Below are 17,187 nucleotides of genomic sequence, written 5' to 3' on the forward strand. Positions count from 1 at the left end.
GATCACCCTAACACAGAAGAAGTGGAAAAAATTGACTTTATGAAAGCAATAGAATCCCTTAAAAAAAATATGTAATAAACAAAATAACAATCCAATAAAAAATGGGGTACAGACATAAACAAAGAACTCTCAACAGAGGAATCTAAAATGGCTGAAAGACACTTAAAGGAAATGCTCAACTTCCTTAGCTTTCAGAGAAATGCAAATCAAAACAACTCCGAGATTCTATCTTATAGCTGTAAGAATGGCCATGATCAAAAACACTGATGACAACTTATGCTGTAGAGGATGGGGGGTAACGGGAACACTCCTCCATTGCTGGTGGGATTGCAAACTGGTACAGCCAGTTTGGAAATCAGTGGTGATTTCTCAGAAAATTAGGAAACAACCTACCTCAAGACCCAGCAATACCACTTTGGGTATATATCCAAAGGATGCTCAATCGTGCCAAAAGGACATGTGCTCAACTAAGTTCATAGCAGCATTGTTTGCCATTGCCTGAACCTGGAAACAACCTAAATGCCCCTCGACCAAAGGACGAATAAAGGAGATGTAGTACATTTACACAATGGAATACTTCACAGCGGGGGAAAAAATGACATCTTGAAACTTGCGGGCAAATGGATGGATCTAGAAAACATCTTATTAAGTGAGGTAACCCAGACCCAGAAAGACAAATATAATAATTCACTCATAAGTGACTTTTAGACACAAAGCAAAGAAAAACCAGCCTACAATTCACAATCCCAGAGAACCTAGACAATAAAGAGGACCCAAAGAGAGACATACATGTATCCAATCTACATGGGAAGTAGAGAAAGACAAGATCTGAGTAAAATGGGAGCATGGGAGAGGGCAGAAGGGGAAGGAGGAGGAAGAGTGGGGAGCAGAGAAAAATAAATAGCTCAATAAAAACAATAAAAAGAAAAAAATTAGTTCATGGTTATAATACCAAAACAACAACAACAACAACAACAAAAAAACGGGTCAAGTTTGTTGAATAGCTGAGTCTTCTGGTGATAGGACCTATGGCCATCTGCCATTAAGTCTATACCATACCTTTTCTGCATCCAGCCTTGTAACTAACGAACCACAGTGTGCACTGAGGGAGCACACTATTTTGAGTGACATAAATTCAAGATCAGATTGTTGTAATATGCAAAGGAATGCAAGTTGCAGACTGCACTGAGAACAGGTTTCCTAGTGGGGATATCCAACAGGGAACAGTCTAGTTACTAAAAAAACCCAAAACCACCCTTTCTTGTATTTTCAAAAACTGGCTCTACGCATGCTACCCAAGCAGCATGAGCTTGAAATCAAGTGTGCTCACTGTATAGGGAAGTTGGGGGTATGCAAAGGCAGAAAAGGGTGCTATCTTCCAGTAATTTGTGAGGGGGTACCAGATAATTTCCATTTCCAATCATGAGCAACTTCTCTGGGATGATTGGCAGCAGTAGGTAGCAGGGGTAACATACCTCTCTCAATGCCCCAGTTGCCTTCCTACCTTGACCCTACTGATAGCTGCACTTTCTAAATGATCACAGATGTCGACGAATTCTTGAGGTAATCCAATGTTTTTGTGGTTTCTAAAAGTCAACTTACAAAAAACAACACAGGTCTAGGAATGATGGCTCCCCCATGTTGGCTGCCCTGAAGGAGCATCTTCAAATTCCACGTTCACTCAGCTGAGGTGTCTAATAGCCTTTTGAGTCATGAACTCTTGCAAACTGGACACAGGCTACCTTCTGGCCCCCAGAAAACTTCACGCATACCATTTTGCATTTGATTCCAGGATTCACAAAATTTTTGTAAGACCATTAGTGAGACCAAAGTATAGTTGTTTTTCAAAAATTGTACAGAACTATTTGGGTGAAATAACCCACACTACTGACACTACTCTAACTTGCAAATCGTAGGTTCGAGAACTGCAAGGTCTTTGATGCTGACCAGAGATGAGTCCAGAGAGATTGACAGTTCAATGGCAAAGAAAACCCTAGAACCCAGCAGAGGATCTTCCTGCATTCCAGAGTCACAGGTCAGGTACAGATTTACATAATGGGCTCCCAAACAGCTCAGACCATCAGGCTGCTTCCGACTATGGGTGTGCCACCATATGCCCACAGTATAGCCAGGGCCTGGAATCATCCATCTTTCTAACTGTAGCATACTTTCTATGACAAGACATTAACCTTCTAGAGCAGGCTCCTCCACTTTGTCACCATCACTATCCCTGTAGGCCTGCTGATTGGGCCTTAGAAGTACAGCTACATGGTTCTGACAGTCTACCCGGCTGACACAATTCATCTGCCCTAATAAAAGCCCTTCAAAACCTCTGTGGCCCCTAGAGAATGGTCACAATTCAGTGTATTTGCTCTGCTTCAGGATCTGCCAACTCCCTGAAGCCCCGAGAAGCTGCCTCTCACTTCTGTGACTTCACTGAGAAAGCTCCTGTTCCTGGCTCACCCCCATTCACTGAGAAGCCGGCCTTTTTCTTTTCTACGAATCATTTCCTCTATTCTTGGTATGTGCAACATGCTCGTAAAGACTCGCACAGCAGCAATAAACCAAGAGCAGAAGGCAAATACTAAGGGACAGCCACATGGGAAGAATTGTGCCAGCCATTGAGGACACTATGCCAAACCAGAAGAAAGGCAAGTAAGCCCACTCTACCAACTTCCGCTGCTTGCCAGAAAGTCAGTCCTGAGGAGCAGATTAATGTCTAGATCCCAAGCCTGAACCAGACCCAAGAGACTTTTAAGATATTATAGAATACCTTAATTACATTCAAATGACAGTCAACACCTGCTATGTTCTCATTAAGTATTTCTTCTTTATGTATATGGTGCGGTATCTGCATGTATGCCTATAGACCAGAACAGGCATCATATCCCAATATAGATGGTTGGTGAGCCACCATGTGGTTGCTGGGAATTGAACTCAGATCCTCTGGAAGAGCAGCCAGTGCTCTTAACCATGAAGCCAGCTCTCCAGCCCTCATTAAGTATTTCTTAAAAGGAAAAACCTGATTCTGAAGTACTGTCAGGACCCTTTGAAGAACTTTACTCTAAATACACTTCATCAGAGAGTGTGATACTTATTCCATACAGGTAACAAAGTGCCATACTTAAAGACAACAAACTCATTCTGTACCCAGATTCATGTCCCCAGAGGTTTAATGACAAAAAAATAACACAGCAACATGAACAAATTTTTATTGGCGTATTCATTGTTGTAAACAGCATCTTGCATGAAAAAGTTTTACCAAAACCTTTTTATTGACTTTTATAAATTAGATAGTATTTCAAAGTTTATGTAGAACTGGGTTCTTAGAAGTTGTATTTAGCAGAGCAGACGCCTGCTGACGCTAGCACACGCTGCAATGAATCATGTGGCACCAAGTCTACACCAAGGCCCCCGAGAAACTTTATTCCATGTGATGAGCAGATGGTTCCCCAAAGTTACACTACAGAACTACAAATCGACTCTTAAAAAATCAAAATGGGACTTTACAAGCAATCTAGAAGACTCAAACTTGAAGCAATTTGTTGAAAATAAATGTACAGAGAAAAGACTGAAGCTACTGAACAGAGATCCCTCAATGAGCAACCATGCGGCTGCTGAGCTTCGGTGCACACAAACGGACGCGACGAATGAGGCAAAGAACCATGGCAAACAGCAGAGCTGCAGTCGGGAGAACTCAGCAGGACCTCTTTATTTACATGCTGAGTGAAGGAGTGAGACATTCTCTACATCCATAGCTCAAGTACAGTTGTTTCTAATCGCAAACCTGCAGCAGCCATAGTGCACCTACTGGCAGTGGCCAAAGAGAAAAAGATACTGGGCTGTTTCACTAAGGTTCTTAATACTTTGTAAAAAGTGAAATAAAATAAAGACACACCTTCCTAATTCTTCTATGGGTGATGCTGGTTCTAAGAACTCCTTCAGCTCCTCTTTGCTGCTTTCTAAGAGTCAACACAGTTGCATTTGCTTCAAACTGTCAATGAGGTAATGTGTGTATCAATGAAATAAACAGAAGATTCATTCATTCATGGCCTTTGCACAGCTTTATTATTAAGCTATGAGCATCCTGTTTGAGGCTAGTTTTACTAGCGGCTATGTGCACATTTGTCCGCAATCAATGAATCTACTCGTCCCCCTCCCCTTTCATAGTAGCAGGCTTTGCTTGTTTCTCTTTGCACATCCTTGGCTTTACAGTATATCTGACCATAGTGCACAACATGATTCCAAGTCAAGACAGTGGCCCACTGGGCACTGAGCTTCTGATTGGTGAAGGGCGGTCCAATCAGTGCTGGTGTCATGGGATTACCCCAACCACGTCCGGCCAAAATGGCACTACCCAGCAGTAGTGAACCATTACTTAAACCAACCGTCAGGGAGAAGGCTACACTGGCAGTCAGTCTTGAGTCACGTCTTTATTTGGCGCCCCATCCAGATAGATCTTGAGCGCTTTCTCTTTGCGAGGGGAGTACGTCACACGATGTCCAGTCTTCTGTAGTCGGCTGCTTTCCTTTTTCATCAGTTCATTTCTTTGTTCTTCTGTCAACTCCATTACTTCTTCTGTTTTATCCCTTTATGTGAAATACAAATCATTAGACCAGCTGGCCACTGACCCTGTTCACCGACATCTGATGTTACTGTGTTCCTCTTCTTGCTCTCACACACCAGGCTGTACTAGGTTACTAATGTGAATCATGTCACTTCTTAAAATGGTACAGAATCATCTCACGTGAGTATTAAAAGTAATACAATCTGCATTACTGAACATTTACTTATAACAGATTTTAACTCTATGAAAGAGCCTGGATTCTCAGGAAAAACAGCACTGTCACCATTTTACAGGCAAGAGCTAGGGAAACAAGTTAGATTTGACCTCCAGGTTCCAAAGATCATTTTCCTTTGTATGTGCTGTCCAACACAGTAGTCAGAGAGCACCTGTAGTATATCTTGCCATGCTGGGAGTGTGATACACAGCATCTCTTAAGACATCTATAAATCAAAGAATGTAAGCTACCCCCAAATGTCAATGACATGCTGTATTAACATTGTATGTACTGGATTAACAGATTTTTTTGCAATTATAATTAATCTCATTGGTTTCTGTTTCATATTGGTTTGCTTTGCGCTACTGGGAATGGGCATATGTGTCACAGCACATAGGGAACTCGCTTTTGTAGACCAGGCTGACCTCAAACTCAGAGATCCACCTGCCTCTGCTTCTGAGTGCTAGGATTAAAGGAATGCGCCACCACTGCCTGGCTCCTCCTTTACTTATTGTTGTTATTTTTAGGGGAGAGTTTTAAGATGGGGTCTCACAGCTGGGCAGTAGTGGCACAAGACTTTAATCCCAGCACTTGGGAGACAGAGGCAGGTGGATCTCAGTGATTTTAAGACCAACCTGGTCTACAAATCGAGTTCCAGGCCAGGACTACATAGAGAAATGCTGTTTTAAAAAGCTTAAAAAAAAAAAACAAAAACCAAAAAACAAAAACAACCTCACATAGGGCTGGTCTCAAACCCATTATATAGCAGAAACTGGCTCTGATTCCTGATCCTCCTGCATCTACTTCTCTGTTGCTGGGGTCACAGGTGTGGGGCAGTACAGTGTTCTGATTTTAACTAAGGTACTCTAAACATCACGCTGTGGTGTGCAGCCCTCACTGTATTTCCACTGCTCAGTGTAAAGGTACAACACCACAAATACATCAGCAACAAAACCACTGCACTTTACCTATAAAATATGACGGCACCATCATCACAGATATAAAGAGGCCAAACATTCAGGGTAGAGACTTTAGGATTCCAGTCCAAATCTTGATGAATATCAAGGACAGAAATATCACAGGGGAAGGTTCCCCTACCCTGAGGAGAGAAAAAATGGCTGGATGAGTCAAAGCACGGGTCACATTTGTGGCACCCAGCATTAGGATGCAAATATTCTCAGGCTTTACCTTGGCAAATTCAATGTCTTCCAAAGGAATGCCACTGATTTCACTCAACTAGAAAAGAAAAGTCATATGCAAGTTTATTTAAAAATTATTCTTGAGAATTTTCCTTTTCTACCAAAATTAGCTGGATTTAAAAACTAATATATTTGATTTTAAAAAACTAGAAGCAGACAGTGAAATCTGCCTCTTTGCTCAGAATGCAAATCCCACATCCCTGGAACATGTTAGCACACTCGACACATTTCTAAAAGCATAAACTTCTACTAGGAGCTATCTCTACACTCATATCCCACACCACTGTAGAGACACAGACCCCTGACCACACTGCCGGATGTGGAGCTCTGCTCAGCTGAAGTGCTGATGAAACCTTGACAACGCCTGCCACTCTGGAAACCTATCAGAGGGCCAGGATCTTGCCCATCAGCCCCAAAGCTAGACAGGTCTAGATATTATTTTGATTTTCTAAATCTTCACTGAGAAGAGCTCAAAAAGGATGTTATTCTTTGCCAGATTAAGCTGCTTGTGTTCTCTCTCTTTTTTTTTTTAAAGATTTATTTATTTATTATTATTATGTATACAACATTCCTTCCATGTATGCTTGCAGGCCAGAAGAGGGCACCAGATCTCATTACAGATGGCTGTGAGCCACCATGTGGTTGCTGGGAATTGAACTCAGGACCTCTGGAAGAGCAGTCAGTGCTCTTAACCTCTGAGCCATCTCTCCAGCCCCTTATGTTCTCTTTGTTAAGACAGTGGTCACATTTATACTAGGGGCATCAGTGAATGTGGTGCTTGCCTGTGATCTCAGTGCTAGGAGTTCAAGGCCAGAAAGGTCTACAGAATGAGACTTTTGACTTAAATAAAAAACAAAACAACCAATCCCCCACCTCAGGGGGATGGTATCCCTTGCTGGTTTCAAATAATTTCCTCCTGTCTTTGTCTTCTAGCTTTGTTTGTAAGCTGTTTTTCTAAATTACCATTTGGAGTTATACAGAACAGTTAAGTTTTTGTGCAGTATGCCTTTCTTTTTCTGGCTTTTAGCACTAGATCAGAAGTATTTTTATCCCAATATTCAAGAAGCATATCTGTCCTTTTCCTTTACTTATGTAAATATAATATACTTACAATTATTTGGAGATTAAACCCAGGACCTTGCACATGCCAGGCAACTGCAACTGAGTTACGTCTCAAGTGTGGGAACTGCTGGCATGCACTGTGGACATTAAAGGTTTTACAAATTGCCCACTGAAGTAGAACCACTGATGGAGAGGGCAATTCTCCCTTCCCCGAGACACCTGAATTACTGTAAGATGCAAAGCCTATCTTCACTCTATTTTCCTTTTCAAGTACCAACCACACCCAAGTATGACCAGATGCCAACAGGTATGTTCAGAATCGTATGGCCTAGGACCTCCATTCAATTCTCTATCCTTTGTTCATTTAGCCATACAACAGTTTAATAACTTCTAATTAATTTCAAAAACAGTACACAGTTGGCTAAGTAATGAAAAGTGAAAGTCCTCCTTTAAACAAAGTAATTTCAAAACATGAGGAGATCTAAGGGACCCTAATGGACAGAGACCAAGAAAGACTCCTGACAACAGTTGCTGGTACTTCCTACACAACGCAGGAAAACATACATGTATTAGCTAATTTTGTTCAAAAGAACCTACCTTCTCCCGCAGTTCATCAACACTATTGCTCTCCAATACAAGCTCCTGGAAGGGATCCAACTTCATCTCTGAAGGCCTCCACCGTTTTGATAAAATGGCAAGCTGTGACATGGACTTCATCTTCTCTACACCTAAGGACAGGCAGGATTACACCAGGGCTTACTTATAATCTTACTTTTCCTGTAGTTCCTAACTAAACATAAAGATCTATTCTTTTTGTTTTTAAAGCGTGTGAATGCAGGGGCTCATGAAGGCCAGAAGGTGTCAGATCCCTTGACGCTGAAATTGCAGAAGGCAGTGAGCTGCCACATGTGGGTGTTGGGAATCAAACACAAATCCTCTGAAATAGCTGCAAGATCTTTTAACCAATGAGCCCCTTTAGTGTATAGGTGTTTTCCCTATATGTGTATCTTTGTCTACATGTATATCTGCCTATAGGCATGTCTGCTGCCCTTGGAGGTCAGAAGAGAACATCAGAGCCCTTGAAACTGCAGTCATGGATGGTTGAAAGGTACCATGTGGATGCTGGAAATAGAATTTGAGTCCTCTGCAAGAGCAGTCAGCGCACTTAGTTGCTGAGCCATGCCTCAAGCTCCTGTTCTTTCTTTAAAAGGAGTTGCACACATAACTCTCTACTCTCACAAGACAACCCTCAGCTACCATATGCCCATCAGTGTCCTAAGCTACACTGCTTCCTCCCAACTCCTGTCTGACATTGCTCTTCCTATCACTTTCCCTCAGTCTCTTCCAGCGCCAGTAGCTCTGACTCCAATCTAAACTACCATCAAGCCACCTTCATTTGCTTCTTTATTCACCCAGATGATCATCAATCCCTCTTTCTTTGAAGCTAAAACTCAGTGGCTCATCAAAATTCAGCTCACCTATCACCTTGCTGGTAGACATACAAGCAATTTCTAATTGTGGCTAGCTAGACTCAGCAACTAGCAACTTAAGATACACCTGCTGCTCCATTCCACCCAGACTGCATGTGGTGGGCAATCCCTAGCTTATTCCTGTTTATAGCTCCAGAGACTAGCCACATCTGGCCAATTATGGCTAAATATTGCTGAGATTTAATCACATGACTCATTTCTTATCCATCTACTTCGATGTTAAAATGTATTACTGACATGATACAATGAAGACACATACCACCTAGTACCACTACCACTTTCTGTGGCACTAGCCTATTTATGTGACCTTCATGACACTGGGTCAGTTTGCTCAGAAAAAGCTATTATTCTCTCAGGATGCACACATTAGAGAAAGACACCTGCATGCAGCATGTACCTGGTTCTCTGGTAGTTCTTTGCCTCCCAGTTAAGTTGTCAAGTAATTGAAAGTTTACCTGCTTAAATTAAGCTGATTTAGGTTGGAAACAGCTAGTAAGAAGGGCTACTGAACTCTCTAAGAACTATGATCTTCTTGTCTAGACTGTGGACAGAAGTGGCATCAAAACATGTAAGACAAAACTCAATGTGACCTCCCTGAAGCCAACTCCCCCCACTACTCCTCTGGGCAGAGTACTGAGTCAGTCCCAGAACAAAAGAGAGAGTGGACATTCTGGTGGGCACAAGTGCTGCTCCAGGTCCCTGTAATGGCCTAGCTGCCTCTAACAGACATGGAATCCAAGTCCAAAATAATAACCTTATTATAGTTAGAGAATCAAATGAAAATAAGCTGGTGGACCTCAATTCAAGATGGCTAGAGTATTCTGAAAATGGGGAAGTCTGGGTACAGACAAGCCTACACAGAGAATGCCATGTGAAGATAAAAGGAAAGATGGGGCACAGCACCTGGCTACAAGCCAAAAGCAAGCCACCAAGCTCTGGAAGCTACGGGAGTAACATGGAAGATACAGCTCCTCAGTAAGATCAAGAAAGATAGAAGCAAGATTCACTAATACCTTGACCTCTGACCTCAGTAAAGACTAAGCTTCTGCCATTTAGCTGTCCTGTGGGTAGCATTCTGAAGTGGCAGTAGCCTAGGTCACTAACACAGCTGTTTGCAACATCTTTGACACATTTTCAGTAGCATATTCTCAACATAAAATATGGGACAATGATAAAGAAGATAATAAGCATGCCTAAGAAAATACCAACAGAATTTTCTGCATAATGAACCCCCCAAAAAAATCAAACTTTTAAATTATAATTTTTATATATGAGAAAATGAAAGGAATAAATATTAAAAGGCATAAGACAAGGGATATCTCTAAAAATAATACAAGCAGTTATGTTAGAGATAAGGAAAGAAAAAAGAATCTCAGTGATGGAGCAAGAATCATATCTGTAGTGATATTTTGTATGTGTTTTAATAAATAAAGCTTGCCTGAAGATCAGAGTGCAGAGCTAAGTCACTAGAGGCCAGGCAGTGGTGATGCACACCTTTAATCCCAGGACTTGGGAGACAGAGGCAGATGGATCCCTGTAAATTCAAGGTCACACTGGGCTACACTAGATTGATCCAATCTCAAAGAGAAACAGAGCTCACAAAGGTGATCCCAGCACTTGGGATCCCATGCCTTTAATCCCAGCGCTAGGAAGGTGTAGATAGGAGTGGCTGTGGTTGGGCAAAGAGAGGAATATAGGGCAGAAGGAGACAGAAGCACAGTGTAGTCTGAGGTTTGGTGGAGACAGCTGCAGTCAGTGGATGAGGTCTGAGGGGATAGTCTGAGGAGAGGTCGTCCCTTTCGGTCTGAGCACTGGTAGAGATAAAAGAACTCTCTAGTGGCTGGCCTCTCTGCTTGTCATCTTCAGCATTAACTCCTGTATCTGATTCTGGGTTGAAGACCAACTAGAATTCGTGCTACACATATCAGTGCACAAAACCACAGCCTGATGCTGACAAGGCTGACAATACTGCACCATACAGCACACTTCTCACAGATCAATCTGGGGTCAGGTGCTAAGGGGTTAGGGTTCCATTAGCTCTACTGTCTTTCTAATTGATATTTATTACTCAAAACAAAACAAAACAAAGCAAAAAAAAAAAAAACCCAATAATACCATCAAGAACTTCCAGGAAAACTTCCCAGTTGCTGGAAATATTAATATCTTCTTCATAAATATGATAATCCAAAAAGACAGTGCCAGGGTTCTTCCATGTTTTCTTCCTTAGACGAAACCTAAAAATAAAAAATGCTATGATTTGAAATATTTAATTCAAAAATTTACATTCACCAGACACCAAAAATGAACTGTGTTCAAAGGACAAAATAAATGGTTTCTCATGAAAACTCAGGGTTGATGCAGAAGCAATGCCTCTAGTACATCACATTCTGTCCTCTCCAGGGAAACTCAAGGAGGCGAGCACTTCTGCTTACTACTCAGCACTTCATCCTGGAGGAAAGGTACAGCAGCGTGAAAGCAGCCAGTGCTGAGATCTTACTTACCTGTCAATGCTGAGGTCTAAGCCACACTGCTCCCTGAGTTGAGGAATCAGCTCCTCTTTTGACTGCCGCACGGTCATGCCTTTAGCAAATACAGCGTCTAGCAGAAACTTGCATGGCTAGGAATATAAACACACAATTAGAGCCTGTGTGTTGCAGTGAAGCAAGGGTTAGAAGATATTTATTTGTGCTGTGCAGCACAAGGAAGAGCCAAATGGAATTTAAGAATCTATCTTCTTGTTCTCAGTGTTAGCTCCATAACTTATAGGATCAGCAGTTATGAGCAGCCTTGCTTAACAGCCTATGCCTCAGCCTTCTCATTTGTAAATTGGGACAATAGCTTCCTTTAGAGTTATCATGATGATTAACTAGGATAATGCATTCATATTTCTCTGTTATAAAACTACGACAATTTTGAAAGTAAATGGCACAGTTTCATGGATTTCAATGAAGGAATGTACACTCAATCTCTTAACAGAAAACAAAGACTCAGAAGAAGCATATGAATGAAAACTGGATGATAGATGATTGATAAAACATTGTTTTAATTAATGAAGGCATTGTATAATAAGTTTGCAGCGTTCATGTTTGTCTAGATCTCTATACGTTATACATGAACATTTTAGAAATATTCTGATTATTTCCTAAACCAGCCTGCTGGGAGCCTTTATACAGATTTCAAACTGTGACCTTGAGTACATTACCTAACTTCTCTGTGCCAGGTTCTTCATTTACAAATTGGGAATATTAAACAGGACTTATACCACAGAGCTAACTGATGGGGCTTACATGAGTCTTTGAAGGAACTGATGTCATACAACATACTACAGGGAAGCCTCTAAAACCATGACGACCTTGGACACAGAAGGTACACAGGCCAGCTGCCATCCTCTCGTAGCATAGTACCATCCTTCCCAGAAGGCAACCATAAACACATCTAGCTCCTTTTCAATGCAGGAAAAGCCTGCTTATGCCCGTAGTGTGACAATACACCATTCCTGTTTTACAGGTTTCTTGTGTACTATCACAGAACTGAGGACTGCAGAAGAGATGACTAGAAGCCATCTCATCCTGAAGGTGTTAGTACTTTCCTGTAGTCTCAAGTGTCACTCACCTCTTGCTCATTGACTAAGAGCTGGCACACTTTAACTCTGTACTCTCCCTTCTTCAGTGCTCTCCCCAGTCGAATTGTGATCTAAGAATCAAGAACATTCTTTTAGATAAACTGCCTCAGCATGGCAACCCAGGCACACGCTGTTGTTATCTTGTGGTTTCCCCATCCCCTACTTCATGGGCTCCTGGGGGAACAGGTACACCTTGACCTCTGACCCTCCATCACTAGCACTGTAACTGACATAGTTCACACTTAACCATGCCTGTTAGGTGGACAAGCAAAGAACTAAACACTCAGTAGCCGCCAGTGACCCTAATCTTGGGGCTACCTACTCCACCTTCATTGGAAGGGCTACAAACAGCTCTCAAACCTGATAATGGGATTCCCCTCTGTATGTTGTGAATATATTTTATTGCTATTGGTTAATGAAGAAGCTGCTCTGGCCTATGGCAGGACAGAATATTTCAAGGTGGGAAATCCAAGCAGATAGAGTAGGAAAGAAGGCAGTCAGGGAGACGCCATGTAGCTGCTGAAAGAAAAAGATGCCAAAATCTTACTGGTGAGCCACAACCTTGTGGTGATACACAGATTAATAGAAATGGGTTAAGATATAAGAGCTACCTAAGAATATGTCTGAGCCACTAGCCAAACAGTGTTGTAATTAATATAGTTTTTTGGGATTATTTGGGTGTGGGGGCTGGAAAACGAAAGAACAGTCTCTTTTTACACAAACCTATTACTTAAAATGGACTAATTCTATAAGGATTATTATAATCAACCTTAGTGTCATCTGAAAATGACGAAAGGGTCTCATTCAGTCGGACGCTCTCAAACTCTTGGTTGCTGGTGTACACTCGGAAAACCTTGAAGTGAGAGGACAGGACTCCAACAAATGGCTCTAAATGCTGTTTGAAAGCTGCCAGGGTGATTCTCTTATCAACATGCACCATCAACCCTAAGTATAAAAACCAAACAAAACAGGAACAAAATGTGAAAGCAGCCTTTGAGTGTTGTAAAACAGACTATTTTTTTTGTTAATTGCTTTCTTTTGTTTTTGTATATCTCTTATGATAATGTCAACAGGAAAAAGTATCTCTTCTTTTGACTAGATTTTTAGGTAATACCACTTAATGAAAAAAAAAAAAGCCAGATAAAATATAAACCCAGGCAGGCACTGAGGACCCGATAGATGTAATCTACAAAACCTCTAGGCCAGTGAGTCTCAACCTTCCTAATGCTGCAACCCTTTAATAAGTTCTTTGTGCTCTGGTGACCCCCAACCATAAAAATCATTGCTACTTCATAACTGTAAGTTTGCTATTATTATGAATCATAATTTTAAGTATCTTGGTTTCCAATATCCCCCACCACCACTCAAAGGGTCACAACCCATAGGTTGAGAACTGCTGCTCTAGGGAGTCTCTTAAAACACAAACATTTCTAGCTTCATATAGTACTAGTTCTGGTCATCTGGCTGGGTCATCGTCTCCTCTGCTTATTTAGCCATGAGACACAGGGTACCACTCCATGCCTCTGTTTTTTTTTTTTTTTTTATAGGGAAATAGAGATGAAAGCAGTGTCACAGTGCTATGTGTGAATTCAATGAGCTCACACATTTATGAAGCTTTTATCACAGTGCCAGATCTATAGCAGGCAGTCTCAAAATCTGGTAGCAATGTCATCTGGGATAATAATTCTGGGATTTCTACTAGGAAAAAAAATTGGATTAACATATTGAGATGTATGTTTAACATGTGGTTGAGCTACAACAGGACTGCATGTAAAGGATCCATTGTTCTCACTTCCCCCAGGCTTAAACTGAAACTCCCTTGGCATCATGACAAGACTACCTCTCATAAACTATTTTTCTCTTTTCCTCTCTCTCTCTCTCTCTCTCTCTCTCTCTCTCTCTCTCTCTCTCTCTTTTTTAAGATAGGTCTCACTATGTAGCCCTGGTTGGACTGGAACTTAGAGATCTGTCTGCCTCTTCCATGCTTAAAGGTGTGTGCCACCATACCTGGTCAATAAGCTATTTTTCTATATTCCTTCCTAATACCTACACAATTCAAACTTACACTTGTAAAGCATCTAGCTATCCTGGTCTTCACATTCTAGCAAATATGGTTGCAGGCCTAATTCTTTTCCTTTTGTAATAAGGCAGGCACCAAACCCAAGAGCAGCCATGCTTCTAGGCTGTCCCTCAACAGCCCCAAGGCTATCAGTAGTCCCCACCTTTCTTTTCAACTCTACAAAAGGACATAAACACTCCTGGTTTACATTCTCAGGCCAGTTCAGCTCCTGGGTGGATGAATTAATCCTCACTGACTACTTGCCTGGTGATGAAACAGGCACCAGTGGATGTAAGGAGTGTAGGAGAAAATACAGATAGCGATGAGCTTGGTTGGCTTACTAACCAACATCTGAGGCTTTTTTTTTTTTTTTTTTTTTTTTTCTTGAGACAGGGTTTCTCTGTAGCTTTGGTACCTGTCCTGGAACTAGTTCTTGTAGACCAGGTTGGCCTTGAACTCACAGAGATCCGAGTGCTAGGATTAAAGGCGTGTGCCACTACCAGGGCTAGAATCCTAACGTCTAAGCTTTAAGTAATGCCCCCAAATGTTAATCATATGGCAAACAAGTTTACATTTGCACTATTCAACCAGACACTGGAAATTCTGAAGGTATTATAGACAGGGATCCAAACTGAGCCTGGTTCTCCCATAGGATCTACGAGCCAACACAATAACAAAATACAAGGCCATTTGATTCCTCTCCTAGCTTCTGGTAATGCTGTGTCATGGGAGACATAAATGCTGGATGACTGATCCAGTCTAATGTGGAGCTAAGCACCAAACAGACTTACTTTCACTAAAATCCTGGGAACTTTATGTAGCCTGTGATTAGACTTTTCCACACTTACAGCCTCAGCAAATACATACTTCCCGCAGCACCTGTAACTGTGTTAGAGATGATCATCATACCTCTTTTCCTTTCTGCCTCTAAACCCCACAGGATTCAGTCTCCTCATAATGCAACTTCAAGTGTTTTTTTTTTTTCCAAGTGTTTTTTAGGATACCAAAATTATATGAAGACATTTCAAAGCACATGTACTATATCCATTACTTGGCTTCCTTGTTCATCCCTTAGTGCTATAGACTGCAACTAGGTCACACCAGGACATGTTTTCAGAGAGGTAATTATTCCCTTAAGGAATTCCTGTGTACACCAGGTAGCTTAAGGATCAGCATCTTAGACACAGTTCAGTTACTGCCAAAGTCAGTCGCCAATGCTATGATGCTATGCATGATAGGTCACTCTTGGGATTTGAAATTATCTGCTAGACCTGACCACTCCAGCCTGTTGAGTGGGCCATCACTCATAGCCCACTGTGTTCTTAGCACTCACTTTCAAGTCACTGAGGACTGCAGTTACTCAGTCTAGCAGAGACAGGGAAACCTGGCTGCTGGCCAGCATCCCTCCCTCCATCTCCACGCTTTTTTTAAACGTGAAGCAATGTAGAACTTTTCTTTGCAGACAGGCCTTCTGTATAGCCTCTAGTAGCCTGTCTATTATTTCAGTGAGCAGTATGACTAGCCTACTACACATTTCCAGAAAGATTAAACTGGCCAGTAAGAGTTTATTAAATCTCTGAACAGATAATGACTTTGGACTTTAACTTCAAGTGTTCTTGCTGGATCTGGACTGAGGTAGAGACTACTAGCCAACTGATTTTAATTACTGTTCTCTGTCAACCAGAAACTTGCAAGTTCTTCCTCCAGAGAGTAGCTCTCCTCCTTCTCAGCACCTTTACTGGCTGACTGTAGCCAGGAAGCAGTTGCTATTTGGTGGTTTCCTTCTCAGGAAAAATGACAGTGGAAACCCGGTGGTAGCTTACAATCCGAATACCAGAGTGGAATCCTAGCAGCATAACTTATAGGAATATGACCCCAGGCAATTGAACCTGTTTGAATTGGGTATTTCACCAGGGAAAACAGGCTTCACAAAGCTGCTGAGAGGGCTACCTATATAAAATCATGCATATTAATGAGTCTTTTGAGGTAGTCCCTGGATGGAAACTTAAGAAGCACCAGTATGATTCTGCTTCTTCGCCACCATGGTAGCCAGCAATCTACATTTTTACACTTGAGTTTCTACAGGACTATACAGATGCCAAAGGATTCTGGTGTTAGTTAGATCTCATCAGTTACTATGCACTCAGTACTGATTTCTTTTCTTTCATTTGAAAGATAGACCTTCCAGTCTATAAGTCATTTCATTCCCTTCTTTCTGGAAAGCACTTTCACATTTATTAACTTGTATCTGCTTATTTCTGCCTTCCCGGAGCTGGTCAAGTGTTTGTTTTTACACGGGTTCCGGGTCTTCATGTTTACAAACAGGGCTGTCTTTTGTTTCTACTTCTAATAGCTATATGGGGTTGATACCTGAGGTTCTCTTCCAAAGATAAAGGATGAACGCATATTCACTTACAAGTTTTACAGGCACTGGGAAGCTGGCTCAGCAGTTAAGAGCCCCTGATGTTCTCGCAGAGGACCAGAGTTCAGTATTTTTTTTATTCCTTTGAGATTTGTAACATTCAGAACTCTAGTTTATCTCTTGTCTACTATCAAATTAACAAAATTAAATTAACAAATTAAAAGGGTTGGTATGTGGCTCAGTGGTAAAGCACCAAGTTCTATCCTCAGAAACACATAAGATAAACTAAAAAGACCCAGGTAATGAATGAGTCCTCACTCCCACACCCCACTTCTTTTGTCACCAAATATAGATGTTTAGAGGATGTAGGGTAGAAGCTGTTTGTTTTGGGACACAGAAAAGAGGTGTAAAAATTTCCCTGCAAACTGAATTAACAATTTTTTTGAAGCCATGCAAACAATACAGCCTATTGTCATTGCTCTTGGTTATCCTCTATAACTTGATAGTAAGACCCTACTGCTGAAGACACCACACATTTGAGTCATAGGACACGGAGAAATCAAGCTGGTACTGACCTGGAAGTTTCATCTCCGTTGGCTAACTTTCAAAATG

General features: G+C 41.5%; 1 protein-coding gene across 3 annotated transcripts in view; it reads right to left on the reverse strand.

The window, feature by feature from the left end:
* Positions 1-3,196: 3,196 nt before the first annotated feature.
* Usp47 (ubiquitin specific peptidase 47) overlaps positions 3,197-17,187 on the reverse strand; it is a 96,379-nt gene continuing 82,388 nt past the window's right edge. For all 3 annotated transcript variants that reach the window (XM_050125895.1, XM_050125897.1, XM_050125896.1), the window contains 8 exons: positions 12,924-13,099; positions 12,145-12,225; positions 11,034-11,149; positions 10,648-10,766; positions 7,640-7,770; positions 5,970-6,017; positions 5,750-5,880; positions 3,197-4,589 (listed from right to left, as the gene is read on the reverse strand). In XM_050125895.1, the coding sequence (XP_049981852.1) occupies positions 4,415-4,589; positions 5,750-5,880; positions 5,970-6,017; positions 7,640-7,770; positions 10,648-10,766; positions 11,034-11,149; positions 12,145-12,225; positions 12,924-13,099 (977 nt within the window). In that variant the 3' untranslated portion in view covers positions 3,197-4,414. The remainder of the gene's footprint in view (positions 4,590-5,749; positions 5,881-5,969; positions 6,018-7,639; positions 7,771-10,647; positions 10,767-11,033; positions 11,150-12,144; positions 12,226-12,923; positions 13,100-17,187) is intronic.

This window comes from Alexandromys fortis, unplaced genomic scaffold, assembly GCF_014885135.2.
Source record: "Alexandromys fortis isolate MF-2015 unplaced genomic scaffold, M_Fortis_MF-2015_v1.1 scaffold_250, whole genome shotgun sequence".
Classification (NCBI taxonomy): Eukaryota; Metazoa; Chordata; class Mammalia; order Rodentia; family Cricetidae; genus Alexandromys; species Alexandromys fortis.